This window comes from Melanostigma gelatinosum (genome assembly GCF_949748355.1).
Source record: "Melanostigma gelatinosum genome assembly, chromosome: 2".
Taxonomy (NCBI): Eukaryota; Metazoa; Chordata; class Actinopteri; order Perciformes; family Zoarcidae; genus Melanostigma; species Melanostigma gelatinosum.
The window spans coordinates 22,072,572-22,092,061 of NC_136635.1; the positions used below are offsets into that span (position 1 = coordinate 22,072,572).

General features: G+C 42.9%; 1 protein-coding gene across 1 annotated transcript; it reads left to right on the plus strand.

The window, feature by feature from the left end:
* Positions 1–555: 555 nt before the first annotated feature.
* On the plus strand, positions 556–18,967 carry sv2ba (synaptic vesicle glycoprotein 2Ba; the record flags this gene model as incomplete). The annotated part of the gene is made up of 13 exons (XM_079284677.1): positions 556–1,030; positions 5,934–6,114; positions 7,215–7,366; positions 7,674–7,807; positions 8,353–8,442; positions 8,847–8,960; positions 9,090–9,178; positions 9,328–9,492; positions 9,598–9,731; positions 9,961–10,161; positions 10,236–10,395; positions 11,144–11,270; positions 18,911–18,967. The coding sequence occupies 13 exons, from the start codon at positions 556–558 to the stop codon at positions 18,965–18,967; spliced, it is 2,079 nt and encodes a 692-aa protein (XP_079140803.1).
* Positions 18,968–19,490: the final 523 nt, after the last annotated feature.

Genomic DNA, 19,490 nt, shown 5'->3' on the forward strand with positions numbered 1-19,490 from the left:
ATTACACTTTTAATTTCTGTCTTTAACAATAGCCTGTATTCATGTATGACTTTAAGTCCTTTATATGAAGTAAGAAATCACATACTTCTATAGTTTCAAGGACTTTGTCAAAGAGAGTCAAAGGTCATGATGTACTTCCTTAATGTTTCCACAATATGAATGTTGTTGAGCCCTTTGAGACTGTAATTGTGAATTGACTCGGCAGGTCACAGGCCGTCCCAAAGGGCTCTGTTGCATGGCAATGTCTCTGCCTTCTACAAGTGCATTCTCCTTTGCTGTTCTGCTGAGAGATCATTTGCGATGTGTGGTGTGCATTGTGTTTTAGGTTCAGCATGCAGCACTGTGCGCGTCAAGGAAGGTAAAAGTCTTTCAAGGCAGCCATTGAGGCCTTACATTTGAGGCCGAGACTTTCCAGAAGATCGCACAGAATTCCTGCTCCAACACCAAAAGCAACTCACAGCTCCTCAGGAGGATTATGCCATTATAGCTGACAACTTGATCTTCCTCAGAGTACGACGGCGACAAGGCAAAGTCAGTTTGCACCCAGCAGGAACCATGGATGACCCCTATCACAACACCGTGAGCCAGCAGGTGACAGAAGGTGGGGAATACACCTACACCCAGGATGGGGGAGGTCAAGATGGCTACCCCTACCAGGCCGACTACCCTCCGCAGGATGAGGACGCTCGTAGCGACGCCACGGAGGGCGCGGACGATGACGAGCAGATGTACGAGGGGGAGTACCAAGGTGTCCCCCACCCCGACGAGATCAAAGAGGCGCGGCGGGCGGCTCGGATGGAGGCCAGGAGGAAAGCCCGTCAGGTTGTCTGGCAGGAAGAGGAGGACAACCTGCCAGAGCAGTACGAGACCATCATGGAGGACTGCGGCCACGGGCGCTTCCAGTGGATGCTGTTCTTCGTGCTGGGCCTGGCGCTGATGGCCGACGGAGTGGACGGCTTCGTGGTGGGCTTCGTCCTGCCCAGTGCTGAGAAGGACATGTGCATATCCAACTCCAACAAAGGATTGCTGGGTAAGTGACAGCAGAGGGAGGGAAGGTGGAAAAACGGAGGTTTCTACGAAGTGTGTGTGGCAAAAACGTACATGAACCTGGCTTCAGTTTTTTATTCCAAATTTAAATTTAAACCTTTTGAAAAAATAAATACACACATATACATTTGGTTTCAATTTGGTTTCTTTGGATGGTAAAAAACAAATGGAAGCAAGAAAGCGTTGAGATAAGTACTAACATAAGCATTCTAACATGTTCACAATGACTATGCTAACTTGCTGATGTTTAGCATGTTTACCATATTGATCATCTTAGTTTAGCGTGTTAGCATGCTAACATTTGCTAATTATTAGCATTAAACCCAAAACACACCTGGGGCTGATGGGAATGTCATTTAGTATGCAGGTATTTAGTGATAAACCAAGGTTTTGATTTGATGATACCGTCTTCACAGGAATTTGTGTGTCAAAGTGCATAGTAATATATGAAATTGTTGTAGAAACACTTCACGCAAAGCCACAAATTTCAACGCTCTGATGGCATAACAGGAAATGCCAGAGGACCGCCTGAGTTGATAGAATTCACCCTCTTTGTACGATAAATGTCTGTAAAGCTAGCATGGCTAAAAAACTGGTTTAGCAAACACATTTCTCCAAACCAGCTAATTACAAGTCTTGCTAATTATAATGATCTGTCGAAGGGTTCCTTATTTTACCCAGAGACGAGGAACCCCATCAGTGAAATGATCTGCTGTTGTGCTTGGCTGACGGCACATGGTCGCAGACCACAGACAGAAATATCCCCCACTTTTTAAGCAAATACAAAAATTAAGAAAATAGGCAACATTGTGTGTCCTCATAAGAGTTTAGGTCCACCGGAAGAGCCTTGGCATTGGACCCTAATGTCCGAAAGTTGACTTGAGGATCACGACACATGTTAATTGTTTAAATATGTCAGATACCAGACACAGAAATAAGCGCCTGCTTTCAATATGCTTTGAAAGTTGAATATACTGTGGAGAGTTTCCTTTATTTCCTAAGCCTGCCAGCTTTATTCGTTCCCAAATATTATACCACAACAGTAAACATGGCAAAATAAGTACACTAAAATTTGTATGCAGCATAGACCCAACTTACTAGGAAATGTACCCTGAAAGCGTCTGTTCCTCACTTTCTGTGCAGACAACCAAACTGCAAATTAAAGCCCCTCACCTTATTTCCCAGGCCTCGCATGCAGCCAGGCAATGTGGCAGATTGTGCATCGCTCATTTCGTCTTAACAACAGGCTGCTGGGATGAAGCATTGCGAGAGATTGATGAGGAACCTGGAGGTGATTGTATTCAGCATGCGTTCCCAGGCTATGGAGCATGTTGCAGCAATCAGAGAGCCTGGCGGTCTGCAGCGCCTGGTGCGGAGCTGTCAGATACGCTTCAGGCCTCTGACAGGCTGTGGTAGCAGGAGGAGGGCCCCGGCGAAAATGAAATCACAGCGTCTGTTTGGGCAGAGTGGGACGGGAGCGCCGATCATCGGCTGAGAATATGAAGTAGATCTGCAGGATGATCCTTTTTTTGATTCTCCCTCATGCTCTGTTCACCAGACTCACCAGAGCAGAAATGTACTTAATCTTAACCTGAGTGTTGGATAGCAGATAAGACTCCCAACCTTTTGTTGACAAGAGGAGGATAGCCGGTGCACTCGGCCTGCATGGTGGTTGTATTGTTTAATCCATTGGTGTAAACACAAGAGGCTAATAGCGGGAGACACATTGCTGGAGACAAAGAAGGGAAAGTTGTGGCAGGTTTTAAATCTCAGACTTCATGTGGTTGCAGATATTTAACCAGTTATCTCAAGGAAATTGTTGAACTTGTAATGTAATAGCAATAAAACATAGCAATGCAGCTAATGCGTATATATGTAATAGAACTGGAACTGCAATTAAATAGATGTTTTATGATGCTTCCCCGCTGCTATTCAAGGGATAATGTAGAATACATTTGGTGATTCGCATTAATTGATTCATTCACATGTCAACCAAACAAGATGTCAAGTTCCGTCTTTTTCCTGTTGATCAACTTTGATTTTTTTACTGTTTGTAGAGAATTCCTTTGTCCGTTTACGCAATGACAGCTTCACTACACTCATGTTAAATTATCTCTTAAACTGTGCCAATTTATCATTCGTCATTGCATGTCAAGTTCTTCCTTAGTTAGTTGTAACAACTAGCTAGTTTAAAAGGGATTATTTACTAAATTGGGTTGTATGATTCAAATTTAAGGAACGTGTACCGGTAAATCAGTTGCTGTGAAATCTTTAGCGCTGTCGAATGAAAAGCAATCAGATCGTAACAGGAAGCACTTAATTATCCTGGGCTGTAATTTAGAAAAACAACAGTTTTAGGGAACCTGAAGATATATTGAATTTAGCTGACAATGCTTTATGGAAGGAATTACTTTGTTTCATTTTTATGATGCATACTTGGAGATATACGTTTCAAAGCCATAGCATTCATGTAGTTTAGAGTGAGTGGGTAATGTCAGATTATGCTCACGTAACTAACGTATTTTGAGAGGTTAGTCTAATGTTAGTGGCATACATTTTTATTTATTTAAATTGCGTTGAAATCTTTCAAAAAACAAACTTTTGATTAAGTGTCATATAAAATATATTTCCCATTAGGTTACCTCCTTAACTCAACAAGTCAGATATTAGCAAGCTAACATTGCGTAGCACAAATGCTACACCTGACTTGTCCCGCCCTAAAGCATACCCTGCTTTATCATCTATTTAATCTAAATGGGACCATAATTTAGGAAATGAACATCATGCTGCATTGAAGAAGACTTGCAACCATAACATTGAGACCATAAACTCATGTTTACAATGTTTACTGAGGTAATAAATCAAGTGAGAAGTAGTCATTTTCTTATAGACTTCTATACAAATACTTATTTTTGGAAGACTTATTTTTGCAACCAAAAGAGTCGCCCCCTGATGCAAGTTTAAGGCACTTCCGCATTGGCTTCACTTTCCAGACCTTGAGGAAATGCAGAGAGTAAATGAAGCAGTCGGGTGACTTATGTGACTGTAGGAAAGCCTACAGTCCAAAACAGCAGGCAAAAAAGCAGGCAGACAACAGCAAAGCAATTCCACAAAGGTCATCACTGGAAATAAACTAGAAGCTCACAAAGGGGGGGGGGGGGGGAGTGAAGCACTACCCAAAAGCAGCAAAGACGTACTGACAATGAAACAGGGGAAACACAGACTGAATACACACGGAGAGCAGAATCACAAAGGCGGTAAAAACACACAAAGGCAGGAAGTAAAACCACACATGACACAAAAGGTGAATATATCAAAATAAAACAGGAAACAACCACAGGACCATGCCAGGCTGTAAATATTACCAGCTATAACAACTCTCTAGATAAGAAGTAGTTTCTGCAGTGCAACCTGGTATGTAGACTAAGTCTGAATTTGCGAACAGCTGCTTCCAACAATTGATTGTAGAAATGGAGCTAATACTGCAACATCAGTAATGAGTTTCATTTCTCATAACAAAGTCATTTGCACACTGAAAATGCTCATCTGTTGAATTATGTACACAGGGTTCACATTTCTTTAGTCTGAACATATTGTATACTTGGAAAATGCATGCCGTGCAGGTGTCTGCAGTGTTTGCAGGATAATTGTGTCTGCATCTAGATGTGTGATGTGCACTTACAGTGCTTTCATTTTTTATGCTGTAAGAGAAAAGGGAAAATTGGTCTTTGCCCTCCAGGGATTCCGTGTCTCCGCTGTGCTCAACAGACGGATAGAAGCTTGTTACTGCAGGTGTTGATCCTCGGCCTCCACCTGAAGGCCGGACCGTCCAATCACAAGGCCATTCCTGTCACCCGGCCCATGTGCCTACGTAAGGCATACATATTGCCCTCAGCAACAACTTGGCCAAGATATGAGTTGACATGTTAGCCCTGACTCTTCGTCTCCCGGTGCCCTCAGCAAAGTCTCTTGTTGAATGATTTAGGGGGATGTGCGGCGCGTGATAGCGCCGAAGCGTTCGGATGACCTCGTAATCCACAGGGGAAGGTGCACACTACGGCTCCACCTGCCGTTAAGATGCTTAGTCCCACTGTAATTAGGGCTGTGTAGTAAAGAACACAGAGCAGGCAGGAGGTATGGGTCTGGAGGGTTAAACAACACGGCGAGGTGGACAGGCCAGGTTGTCGGTTAGCATAATACTCTCCCTAGAGACATTAATGAACAGGAAGCAATCATTGTTATCTCTAATGTTCGGCACAGTCGGTAACCGTTGCAACAAAAAACGCAATGGTGCATGCTGGGATATGCTCCAGGTCGCTGTGACTAAGAAATAACATAAAATAAAATGCGACAGAACAAATTTTGCCTTGTTAAAGCGTGTAATCAAAGTAAGAATAACATGTCAAACTTTAAAAGGAGAATATATATATATATATAAATGGACGGTGAATATTGTGGAAGTGATGCACTAAAAAATGATTACGACCTTTATTGCGCAATCAAAAATGTTGAGAGCGTCATTATCAGCCCTATTTAGGTTTTCTTTGTTGATCAGAGCGTGCATGTGTGAGGATGCTTCACACTGAATCAGGTGCAAAGTGTAATGAGTTCCCACTTGATCTGTGTTCATTCGAGGGTGAAGAGAGCCCCCTTGTGGAGATCATGGCTCTTGTTTTTTAATAACAGATCGACCACAGTTTTTCCTCCCAGTGATGTTTGTGTGTTTGCATATGTGTGCAAGTACATACAGTATTAATGCAGAGCATGCACTGTGTGTTTCAATGACATCCAGTGGGCATTAAGGGAGTAAAACATGCATATTGACCTTTGAGTGTAAAGGTCAAATGGGGTTTTGTATTTGTGTGTGTGTGTGTGTGTGTTCGCAGGTCTGCTGGTGTACGTGGCCATGATGGTGGGGGCGCTGGTGTGGGGGGGTCTATCTGACAAGATGGGGAGGAGGAAGTGCCTGATCTACGTCCTGACCATCGACCTGGTCTTCTCCTTCCTGTCCTGCGTCGCTCAGAGCTACGGCTTCTTCCTCTTCTTCCGGTTCTGCTCTGGCTTTGGGTGAGACGCGTTTACTTCTGTATGGATGTTCACACTCACATTTGCCTGAGAGTCAGACGCCTCGACTGGCTTTTTATAATCACTGACCTTTGCCATCATTCATCTTTTTTAGTGGAAAAGTCTGTAACATTTTTATTTTTTTTTGGCGGGAAAAAACAAACCCCCCCCCCCCCTTTGTATTTGACGGAATCTGTTCCGAAATAAGACACTTGGCATTTAAGGGGGGGATGAGTGATGGGAAGCACTTCCATTGAACCAAACCGGGGCCCTTTGAGAACAGCCAGAGGTAGAGAGAGGACGTAAATCAGGAACACCAGTCGATAAAATTGTCAGTTTATTTTCGTCGTTAATAAAGCACATTTACATTGTACGCCGCACATGAGGAGATGTCTGTTTGTTTACTCCATTAGAGCATTTCTTTCTTACACCAATTAAAAACGAGTGAACAATGCTCTTTGCTTGTTTTCCATTTGCGTTTTATCGCTGACTTTCTGCTGTCGCCAGCACCTTGGGGTGGAGCTTCTTTTCTTTTTTCCGACACATTTCTATCGATAATGAGTGAGTGATGCCTGAGTGGACCCGGACTTGCAATATTGATGTTTGAGCTTTTTGCAAAGCTGACGTAACCAGAATAAAACAGTCCTCTGTTGCTGATGATGAGCCCCATGTTAGTCAAGACACGAGGAGCAGGCAGACTCAAGAGAAAGTCAATGGTTATCTTGATGCTGAAGGTACTGTATCAATATTGCAAAGAGTTTGTTGCACATTGCTGTTGAGTCTTTTAAATGTAATATTTAACGTTTCCGGCATAACAATCCAATGTGTGGGGTTGGAGTCAGAGACAGATGTCTCAAAGTCTGGACAAATAAATAAAAGAATCTGCAGCTAGACATCCGTAGTAAGTGTGTGTTGTGTAATTTGGGGGAATCAACCTTTTTTAAAAAGATACTTGCAGTAAAGTCATCAGAACGAATGAGCTCACAATCACCAATAGAAATCCCAGCAAATCATCCTCCAATTCCTCAGAGAACGATGGACAAACATCAAGGTGTTTATTGAGGGAGATCATTTTCTCAGGCGTCTTGCGATTCCTCCCCCAGAATCGGCGGCTCCATCCCGATAGTGTACACCTACTACACCGAGTTCCTGCAGATGGATAAACGCGGGGAGCACCTGAGCTGGCTCTGCATGTTCTGGATGCTGGGAGGCCTGTACGCCTCCTTCACCGCCTGGGGAATCATCCCTCACTATGGTAACGAACGCACGCATGCGCTGACTCAACACAAAATCAATTGTTGTGCTTGAGCCTCATCTCGAGAATTTCCCCCGGGAAAATAAATATGAACAACTCACGCTAAAATAAGTCAAAATAATGCCACCATCAGGAAATGAAAATAATTATATTGGAATCCAACTGGTTGTGACAGTTTTTAAATCCATTCAATGTTTTCAAATGCAACAACTCATGCCAAAATGGATTCAGCGGTGCATAAAAATTGATTTTGTAGAAACCAAAGGTGTGTTAAATATAACATGCTCTTTGCTGGATGATTTTCCAGGCTGGGGCTTCGCCATCGGCTCAGAGTTCCAGATCCAGAGTTGGAGGTTATTCATCCTGGTGTGCCTCTTCCCTGCGCTGGCTGCACTCGTCGGAGTCGTCTTCATGCCGGAGAGCCCACGTTTCCTCCTGGAGGTCAGATTCAATGTCTCCAGATAAAAACAAGATGAAAATATGTGGTTTTATTGTCTGCAAAGCGTTTGTTTTTTTGAAGCACATTTATCTGCACTGCTAATACGGGATGGATTAAGAATCTTAAGATTGATAATGTTCATTATGTCAGTGTCCAATATTAAACGTCAAACTGTGATTGGCTAAGAATGTTGAGTCATCATCGGCCACCACTGCAACATCCCACTGCTGTGCAAAGGTAGCGAAAGGCTGCTAAGGCGCCACCAGAACACCACCCACCCCTGCTTTCTCACCCACGTTCATTGTCAGCCCTTGTGGTATTGTGTTTGCATGTTACAGCAGGGCCGCTCCAACATATCACACACCCGCCAAATGATCACACGCCCCCCCTCTATCTGATAAGAGGCAGACATCATGGGAACATTGTTGCTCAGCTGCATCTGGGAAATAAACGTGTCAGAAACCCTGAGGGGTTTCACACTATGCTCTTGAGCTGTTGATATTCATTGATGCGTTCGTATGTCTGTGTGTGTGTGTTTTTTCCCCAGAGTGCCCGACATGATGAGGCGTGGATGATCCTGCGTCAAGTTCACGACACCAACTGGAAAGCCAAGGGGGAGCCAGAGAGAGTGTTCACTGTGAGTTTTTGCCCCATCGCTCAGCAATCAGTTATCCAATTTTTGCAGTTTGTTAACGACATAAATGCACATGATATCAGGCGTCAAAAATGACATAAATGATGGCATTCAACTGTAAGCAACGATATGCTTATTATCAGGTGACCGAATGGCCTACACATGTTCTAATATCAGTGAGAATGTAACGCAGATGTCCTAATAAAGACAAATTACATTTTAAATGAGTAAAGAAATGTCAATGTGTCCTTCTTTCTTTCCTAAATAACATTTTTCAGGTTTTTGTGAAATCCTTGTTTAAAAATCTTTATATTAAATGATGATGAAATCTGAATTTCCGTTGGGACACAATCAGGAAATGAATATGAAGTTATTGTCTTTAATATGTCCAAACTCTCTTTGTGAAGGCGACCAACATTAAGACACTGGAAACCCAGGAGGACGACTTCATAGAGATCCAGAGTGACACCGGGACGGCCTTCCAGCGCTGGACCGTCAGACACATGACCATGTTGCAACAGGTCTGCGGATCACTGCTACGCTACAATGCTAAGATAGAAAAGAATACGAAGAATTGAACAAAAACACGTTGCATTTGTTTTCCAGCTGACCTTACCGTGTGTGTTTTTTATTATCGGTTCCTCTTTCAGGTGATGGCTAACATCATGTCCCTTTCAGCCCCAGAGCTCAGACTGCAAGGCCTCTTCCTGTGTATTGTCTGGTTCTGCTTGGCTTTCAGGTAGAAACAATTCTATGTAGGCAGAGCTATCTTAAGAGAGAAAAAATGTCGCTGTTAATGTTACAAAGTCACACAAAAAAAACATAATGTGCTGCAATGCAGATCGTTGAGTTTTAATGCACTTGGGTTTGTATGCTTCTGTGCATCAGCTACCACGGGCTGGGAGTGTGGTTTCCAGACATGATCAAATACATGCAGCACGAGGAGTACGAGTCCGAGGTCAAAGTGTTCCACCGAGAACGGGTCGAACGCTTCCACTTCAACTTCTCCCTGGTCAACCAGATCCACCGCGAGGGAGAGTACATCCATGACAAGTAGGTTTCCTTGACACTGCCCCTCACATATACTGTATATATATACTATACACTTATATTACTGTTTATACTGCTGCTTAATGAGTTTCATCTCCTTTCATTTAGGTTTGCAAACATTGAGATAAAGTCTGTCAAGTTCGAGGATTCTCTGTTTGAAAACTGCTACTTTGAGGATGTCAAGTCAACCAACACCTTCTTTGAGAATTGCACCATCAAAAACACTGTCTTCTATAACACAGGTACCATACTAAAATGACTATGACTAAAAAATGTAAAGAACTTTTACACTGCTGGGTCCTTAAAGTTTCAATAAAAGGGCTCAATAAACTCAACTAATTAGTGGTGTAAAATATTAAAACACTCATGCCACCCTAAACGTCTCATCTCATTTGCAATATGGTCATCGTCCAGCACAGAGAGGAGAAAACCTCTGTTTACAGCCTCATGTAATCCCGGTGTTCTCTCCAGACCTCTGGCAGGAGAAGTTCGAAGACTGTCGGATGGAGAACACCACCTTCCTCCACCCTAAAAAGGGTTGCCATCTGAACTTCCAGGAGGAGAACGACATCGTCATCTACATGGTCAGCTTCCTGGGCAGTTTGGCTGTGTTGCCTGGCAACATCATCTCCGCACTGTTCATGGACAAGATAGGAAGAATCAGAATAATAGGTGGGATCAGCAGCAAGTGTTAAAGTAAGGTGGGACTTTGTTATGGTTTCGTCATCATCCATCTGTCTTTCCAGGTGGTTCTATGTTGGTGTCAGCTGCCTGCACTTTTCTGTTGCTGCTAAGTTTCAGTCAAGGAGCTGTAATATGTTGGCAGTGTCTCTTCTATGGCACCAGCGTGGCGGCCTGGAATGGATTAGAGGTCATTTCTGTGGAACTCTACCCCTCCTCGAAAAGGTACAGTCCAACTATCCCTCTCTACCATCACACTGTTCATCTCTACCCCTTCTCTGTAAAGTTTGTTCCGATAGCTGTTCGCTAAACGCCTCACCCTTAGCAAAAGAATAGGAGTAGAACAGACATTGAAATTATTTCCTGTAGCCAATGAAGCACTAAAGCGTGACGTAATTAGCCAGCTAGCTTGTGAATTCCATCATGCTGTAATGCTACAATGGTTAGAGAAAATGTGTTGAATAAAGATGTTGCTCATCTGGCGGTAGCAATGGGCTTTTCTGTGCTGTGTCAAGAGCGTGTGGATGACACATTAAGTTATTGAATTTTACTGATTTACTCTCCAACACAAAGAGGTAGTATCAACTAATAAGCTAATGCTAGTTTACTAATTTAACCTGATCTGCTAGGGACAGAATGTGTTTCATCTAAATCGCCTGTTGACTTTTGTATTAGAAGCTACATGCCAATTTAACCTCTGCCCTAAAAAGTATTGTCCAACAAAGCACCCAAAGGTTTAGGACAATCCGGCCTCCCAGTTTAGAATTTAAACTGTGGACCAACAAGGGAGCCGGACCACACTCATTTACACCCTTGACCAGATCCCATCTGATTCCAAGATGATCTCTAGCCCAACAGTACATCATTTTTATTCCGATAGCAATTGCCTCACCAAGAAAAAACATACTTGCACTGTCACAACCAAATTCAATTAATTGCCACGTAATCTTCATCTGTCTTTGTGACTCTGCAGAGGGACAGCATTCGGTATCCTGAATGGGATCTGTAAGTTCGCTGCCATCCTTGCCAGCTTCATCTTTGCAGCCTTCATCGGCATCACAAAGATCATCCCCATCTTCCTGGCCTTCATCGCCCTTGTTGTGAAAAAAAATGATGTTGTTGTCTTTCACACTTAGAGCAGGTTTAAGAATGAAACAGAAGCTCTCAGAGGCGTATAGTTAAATCAAAGCAATAGATTTATTTATCAACAGAGTCATTCAGCCCAGCTATCAAAAACAAGCTTGGGTGCTAATGCATGAACCTCGCAGAGATTCACCATGAGACCCGCTTCAACACATCAGCGTGAAACTTAATATAGGGGGTCCGCCCCTTTTTACACATTGGCCAAAGTCAAAGATGCAGGCGTGGCACGTTTGTACGTTATGGCGCCTGGATGGAGGCCGTGGATGTCCATCCACCTTGGCCCCTCCCAGTAGGCGTTGGTTTCCATCAGTGTGAGTGAGATTTTGAGGCGAGAGGTCCTAATAAAGAGTGTGTGGAGAAAGCCGGGCTCAGCTGGGCGTTGGCCCTCGCTTGAATCTCACTGTCTTATCTTTCTGAAAGATGGCTGCCTGTTCCTTTGTGTCGCAGTTAAATAAGTAACCTTTCACCTGCTTCTCTCTGGCCTTGCTGTGTTGTGAGCACTGTATAAGTGATTAATAGAGCTGTATATAAACTAATGGTTATTAAAACTACAAATATGCTAGTGATTAATTAAACTGTATATAAGTCAATTGCTACTTAAAGCTGCATATAAGCTAGCTGTTAATTAAACTGTATATAAGCTAGTTGCTGATTAAAGCTGTATATAAGCTAATTTTCTCAACAAATCCCTCTCTTGACGTCTGAAGGACGTCACTTTCTTTACCTTTCTGCCCTGTTCACACGCTGGTGTCTGCCTCTGCCTCTCCTGACCCTACCAGGCTGTTCTGCTCTTCCCCTACTGGGTAAGCTCCATAAGGAGGGGGTGGTAATGGTTCCTTGGAGAGGGCAGTGGTGATAGGACGGCCAACCAAAGAACGAATACAGGGTATCATACAACATCCACATGAGACCAATATTGCAATGAACACACCCACTGACACTGCTATTGACAAGATCAGGTGCTTCCATTTTCCAAACATGTTTTCCATCCAATCTCCAAATGGATTGTTCACACCTGATGCTTCCTGCATTTCTTTTTGACAGTGCCTTCAGACTATTCAGTGCTTTTGTGACTGAACCGTCCGGCGCAGTATTGTTGGGGATGTTAGTGCAACACAGATCTCCAAACATTGAGCAAAAGCTCCAAAGCCATTTTGTTTTGCATAGAAATCAAAGAAGTAGGGGCCAGCTGCTCAGCCAGACCCTCTATTGCATCCCTAGTATGATTAGCCAAACGAAGAACATTGTAATGCACATAATTGATACGATCAACATTTTTATTCACAGTTATCCATGGAATAATACTTGCGATACTCTCAAAACCTACTGCAATTTGATATACCAATTTGTATTGATTAGGCACTCCTCTGGTTCACTCTGATTGTATCTATGTAGGTTGGACCTTTGTCCAGACTGAACTATCCTACTGCAGTTGCTCTTTTTGCTAAGATATGTCTGCGTCTGTGTTGGGTCAGGTTTTGTACTTTAAATATGGATGCCAGAGTAGTGCAATTTGGTGGAGTAGCCATTTTAGTCATATTTGTCATGCATGCGTATCCTGTTGGGTCAGATTCAGGATATAGTGGTGCTGGTTCGGTGAACCTAGCTGGTCTAGCTGCAGCACAAGCTATACAGCCACCCATTTTTTTTTTTTATGGCATTATCAACAATTCAATTTAACCAAACATTGTCGTTTCCATGTCCTGTAGCTAATTGGATCACCTGTTGGTGGTTGCTGAAAAGTCAAATTACAAATTACAAAACAAATTATGCATTTTGCGTCAGATTACCTCGGACCTCTGCTAGAGGTCTGGACGGCTCAGATGCTGGGGCACAGTGTGACAGGTGGTGCCAAGGTGCTCCTGCTTTACCTATGACTTGGACCGAGTGTGAAGTAACCTCCTTCACTTCGTACGGCCCTGTCCACCTGGGGTCAGTCCACTTTTCTTATGAACTTTGACCCTGACCCAGTCACCCTCTCGGATGAGATTTTTACCTTTTCCTGGTCAGCTGCACTGGTTCGCTGGACCTGTTTGGAGAGAGCCTCCGTGAGAATGATTAATGCAGTCACATATGCCTTCATTTCAACTTGCTGCACATCTATGTATATGTACATCTATGTATCTATGTATATCTATGTATATGACTACCGTCTCTTGGAGGACCAGGCATTTGCCTCCCTGTCATTAACTCATGTGGTGAAAGATGCGTCTTATTTCCTTGTGCGCTCCTCACTGCCATTAGAGCTAATGGTAAAATTTTAACCCATGTCAGCTTTGATGCTACACATGTTTTCGCTATTTTGGATTTTAGCGTCTGATTTGCCCTCTCTACCAGTCCTTGTGACTGTGAATGATACACTGATCCAGATCTACTACCTGCAAATGCTTATTACTGAAATGTGAACCATTATCGGAGTATCAGCTCTGTCTGCAGCCACTTCATTACTGTCTGTGCGTCTTCTCTTTTTTAGTTGGGATTGCCTCCACCCACTTTGAGAATCTGTCAACCATTACCAAGATGAGTAAAGTCCATGCTGATGTCTTGGAAGCAGGCTGATGGTACAGGATAAGAGCCCATAGGTGTTTTGTACGGGTTTTTCACATTATGATCCCCACAGGTGGTGCATTCGTCGCAGAAGAGGCACAGTGCTTGCATTCTTTGCAATGTTCCTTTCTTTCCTTCGTGCGTGCCTCTGATATCAGTGAGACACACAATTCTGCCATCATGGGATCTCCAAAGTCCACTTTCTCCTTTTGTTGCTCCTTTCCTTTGCCATTCGGACCATTCGTATGGTCCAGCCTTCTTCTGTATGTCAATCAGTGTTTCTTCAGTGATTTCTGGTTCTTGTATGGCTGTTTTCAGAACCATCTGTTTTGGTCTGTATCCTCCTCTTCTTTAGCAGCTTCATCTGCCATTTGTGCTGATGCTGGTTGAGGTAGGATACCTGATGCTACTATTGAGTGTTCCATATCTTCGAATTGTCTCACCACAGCATAGGATGCTGTGTTTCCTTCATCTCCTTTGTAGCAACATTCTTCCTGTTTCATAGGCAATGTGTGCTTTTGTGCATTCTTTTTGAATTTTCGATTTTCTTGCAGCTCCGAATGTGAATTTCTTTGCTTAGGAGGATTCTTTGATGCAGCTCCTTCTCCCCCTTTTTTCTGATACAAAACTGCATTAACATCCCTCTTTTTGTTCAGAAACCTCTAGGTGCAAAGGGAGTTAATAGTCAATTCTTGAAGTGCCGATGCATGTGACAGAGTCTATGTGAGAATGGTGAACACATCTTCTGTTTCTTGTGTTCAAAGTAAAGGGGCTGAGGTGTTTCATGATGGAGGATGCTTTGTCTGTGGGCTGTGGGCTGTGGGTTGTAACTGGATATGACGCAGGTATTGTGGCTAATAGTTGCAGCAGTGTCTCTGTTGTTGCCAGGTATGTGAAAGATATTGCTGTTCAGCGTGATTCTGGCTTCTTGGATGCTGATTGCCTGTCTCTCTCTGATAGTTTCCTCTTCTTCCACGTGGTGAGCCTTGTTGTTGTTGACCACGCGTGCGGCAGTCACGTGCGTAGTGACCAGGTTTTCCACAGTTGTAGCAGTAGAAAGTTCGTCCGTGCTGTTTCTTTTTCTTTTTAGCAGGCTTTGGGGCCACGTCAAGCTTTGCCAGCTGTATTGACACTTTTAGTGCTTCGAGCTCCATATCTGTTCTTTCCACAGCAGCTCTGTATTCATCATAAGTGTGTTCTTCACTTATTTGTTGCAGATTCCCTTCAGTGAGAGGACAGTTCAGCAGTTCTCCATCCCAAATGTCTTTATCTTTCCATCTCTTTATCATTCTTTTGTACGCTTGTTGTTCCACCGGCCAATGTTTGATTCTTCCATTCATCCTGCTCTGATCCTGGACATCATTCTCCAAGTTGCACAGACAAGAGGTGTATTTCGCAGCCATGATGTCCCCCTCTGCAATAATCAATAGAAAGTCTGAAATCAGTATTCCCAAATGTCCACATGATGGAGCCAAAGCTCCTATCCACTGTTCCTGTTGCAGTTCTTGGAGTGGCCACAGTTTTTTCTTCCCAGGTTGTGAAGTGCCAGCAGAGGGAGCCAAACCTCCTCTCATGCCTTCAATTGACATGTTTGCTCTCTGAAGAACTTCATTCACACTGGCCCACGTTCACAACCGTGCTTTCTCTGGAATGTGTGTGTGTGAAATGATGATCTATTTTATTATTAACACTTAGGGTGAAGAAGACGAAAACAGTAATGTTCTAAACATATTTCGAAGTCTCTGTGTGGATAGATAAGCAGAACACTCTGTTCCTGCGTTAAGATGGCAGTTTTCTGCCCTAATCTGATGGGTTTAGCAAGCGTTACTTTCAGGGTTACTGTTATCTGTTCCTGTCGTACGAAAGGATGACGGAGTGCTCCTCTCGGCGTTTTAAACCTTCATACAGTGACCTCACAACTCCGCAATATAGCTTTACAAGTATAACGCATATTATTTAACATTGTATGAATATATATTATTTACAAATCCCCCTGTTTACCCCTGCTAGGTGTGAACGTCTATGTTTTAATTACACATGCAATGGATGTAACTAAATGTTTTATAAGGCCTCTAGTGTGCACCAAGCCCCCACCTTTTTAATTGTCTTCTCTCTGTCCGTGCAGTGGACACAATCTAAGGCCGCACTGTTCTTTCTTATCAGGAAAGCTTTTTCCTCCCTTATTTTCTCAGCGCTTGTCTGACTGAATGAATGGATGCTTTGTTACAGCATTTTTAAATTAGCTGACTCCCTAATTTTAGCATCTGTCTGGCTGAATATAGTGGCTGCTGTGTTTCCGCATTAGACTTTGCTAACAGTCCCTGGGGAACCCAATTTTCCAATAAATTTAACTACGCCAGTAAAACTGACACTTATTTTAACCCTCAGCTGTCTCTCAGCATATTCTAGTGATTTATGTGTGTGTGTGAGTGCAACGTCTGTGTCTAATGCGTGTTTTTTTTTTCTGCTCAACTGACCATCAACTTTGAAATCACACACCAACATCTGCAGCACCACAACTCAAAACCTCAGCATATGATGTGATAAGCACACGAACATCTGAAACAACTTGACTGTAGCTTTCAGCTCTCTCTCTCTCATATGTACGCTTCAAACATCAACTCTCATTCAAACAAAATTGCAACACACTGCCATTTTTAAATGCGCACAGATCACAAATACGGTAAAGGAATATCTTTAGAAATACAGTCAACCAAATAAACAAAAGTTAAAACGTACAGCTCAGCAAATAGTCTCTGTAGGCAACTAATAAACACAGTTAAAACATGCTCTTGTGTCTCTGAAGGCAAAGCATAAACCCAAGCTCAAAACGTACACTGCCATTCTCTGAAGAAACACAAATTAAAACAGGCACTGCCATTTTCTGAAGTTAAATAAGTCACAAGCGCGCTGTCTTCAAAGGAGATGGACAGCTCTTTTTCTCAAACTAAGCAAACTGCTTCTCAGCAAACAAACACAGTACAAAATGATAAACACCAATTAAAACCACATCTGAAATGCGCACAATTCACAAATACGGTCTAGAATGTAATTAATATCTTTACAAATGCAGTGAAACAATGAACACACATTAGAACATACACGGCTGTCTCTTTAAATATAAATCAGTCAGAAGCGCAGAAAACAGCTCTTTTTACTATTTTATATTCCAACAGCAATTTCTTTTTCTCAACCTCATCAAACAGACTGTGTACCGCTGACCTCTCGACCACGATACAAATGAAAAACAAATGCTTTTTCAGCAAACAATCAGTCAAATTATAATCAATTCTGTCCCTATCCTACACACATATCAAAGAGCGCTGCTCTTTAATACATCACACGGCCGCTGCTTATTGTCAAAAACAATGTCACAGCCGGGATCCGATCCCGGGCCTACCGCGTCGAAGACCGTTATTTTAACCACTACTCCATCAGGGTAGCACGTCTACAATACAATTTAACTGCTTTTTATCCTAGGTCATCTCTGGACCTGTACACGTTCTGGCCATTTTCATTAATCTCGTCCGTCATTAACAACACACCGATATAATCAACTTCTGTGCTCTCGTCCAGAAACTCCGTCGAGGAAACTTTAAGCAAAGTAACATTATTTTTCACTGGATCGCTACTCACGAGTTAATGTCCGAAGACTCGATGCTCTTAATACGGGAATTCTGCAGTCACTTTTTCTCAATACAGTTTATCAATGACATCAATAACATATACATATATCCCCGTCATGTTATGCAATTTCTTCGTAGTCCAAGACGTCTTATAATTACGTTAAAGATTACGCTTTATTTGTGGCAGGAATTTGAGCGCTTCATGCGAGGCGCGTGACCGCGACAGAAGAGGCGCGCGACCGCGTCTCACACTACTTCACTCTACGCTGCCACAAAAAACATCATTTTTCGCCTTTTATCTAACGTCTTCTGATGGGCTCATTCATACATATGTACAAAAAAAACCCCAAATGCTGGGCTGAACAACCCTGCTGCTGTGTGATTATTCTTTACAATACTTTTAATGACTATGTCATACTTACAGTTCGGACAGTCGGATTTAATTTAGTTTTATGACTATAATACAATACGCAGAATTCAGTCAAATAGGCTTCTGCTCACCTTGTTAGTTGTGTCGACACTATCAGACTGTTCCCGAACTGCAGGCACGACCTGGTGGCAAATACCAGGGCTCCCAGCCTCCAGGGAGACTCGCAGTTTGTTTTCTGAAACACAGATAGAGAGGTCTGTTAACATTCCAACCCGATTGCTCTGTGTCGTATCTATCACGTCGGGGTCACCAAATTGTTGTGAAAAAAAATGATGTTGTTGTCTTTCACACTTAGAGCAGGTTTAAGAATGAAACAGAAGCTCTCAGAGGCGTATAGTTAAATCAAAGCAATAGATTTATTTATCAACAGAGTCATTCAGCCCAGCTATCAAAAACAAGCTTGGGTGCTAATGCATGAACCTCGCAGAGATTCACCATGAGACCCGCTTCAACACATCAGCGTGAAACTTAATATAGGGGGTCCGCCCCTTTTTACACATTGGCCAAAGTCAAAGATGCAGGCGTGGCACGTTTGTACGTTATGGCGCCTGGATGGAGGCCGTGGATGTCCATCCACCTTGGCCCCTCCCAGTAGGCGTTGGTTTCCATCAGTGTGAGTGAGATTTTGAGGCGAGAGGTCCTAATAAAGAGTGTGTGGAGAAAGCCGGGCTCAGCTGGGCGTTGGCCCTCGCTTGAATCTCACTGTCTTATCTTTCTGAAAGATGGCTGCCTGTTCCTTTGTGTCGCAGTTAAATAAGTAACCTTTCACCTGCTTCTCTCTGGCCTTGCTGTGTTGTGAGCACTGTATAAGTGATTAATAGAGCTGTATATAAACTAATGGTTATTAAAACTACAAATATGCTAGTGATTAATTAAACTGTATATAAGTCAATTGCTACTTAAAGCTGCATATAAGCTAGCTGTTAATTAAACTGTATATAAGCTAGTTGCTGATTAAAGCTGTATATAAGCTAATTTTCTCAACACCCTCGTCTGCGGAGGTCTGGTAGCTCTCAAGCTGCCCGAAACCCGGGAGAAAATCCTCTCCTGAACAGCCAAACTCCTGCAGACCTCCGGACCTCCACCACTGTGTAGCTATGGGGAAAGCTGAGTATCAGCTTAAACTTAAATGGAAAGACAAGGAAGAACGTCCACGCTGCGCTAACTGTGTTTCTGAGTTATGATTTTAAATGTTTTTGTCTGGTTGCCTACGTGAACCTGTGGTTGCTTTCTATTCCCTCTGTGAGCTCCTCAGGCTGCCCAGCATTTCTGTCACGTCATGTAAAACTTGTGTTTATCATTTCCTTTTAATCATTTCCTGAACCATCCTCTACAGTCTCACACACACACACAGTGTAGCAACATTTTTTTTCTTTGAGGTTTGTGTAAAAGAAAAATTAATATGAGATGAAAATATGTCAGTACTTGAAAGGTGAAGTAGTTCATGTTACCATGTTGTGCTTTGATTTCATTCCCCGCTGGAGAAGAAAAAAAGGAAAGAGAGAGGACTTATGTTCATAATTTGAATTAGATTTGAATCCCGGTGTATTGATGCCGAGGCTTAGCAGCAATAT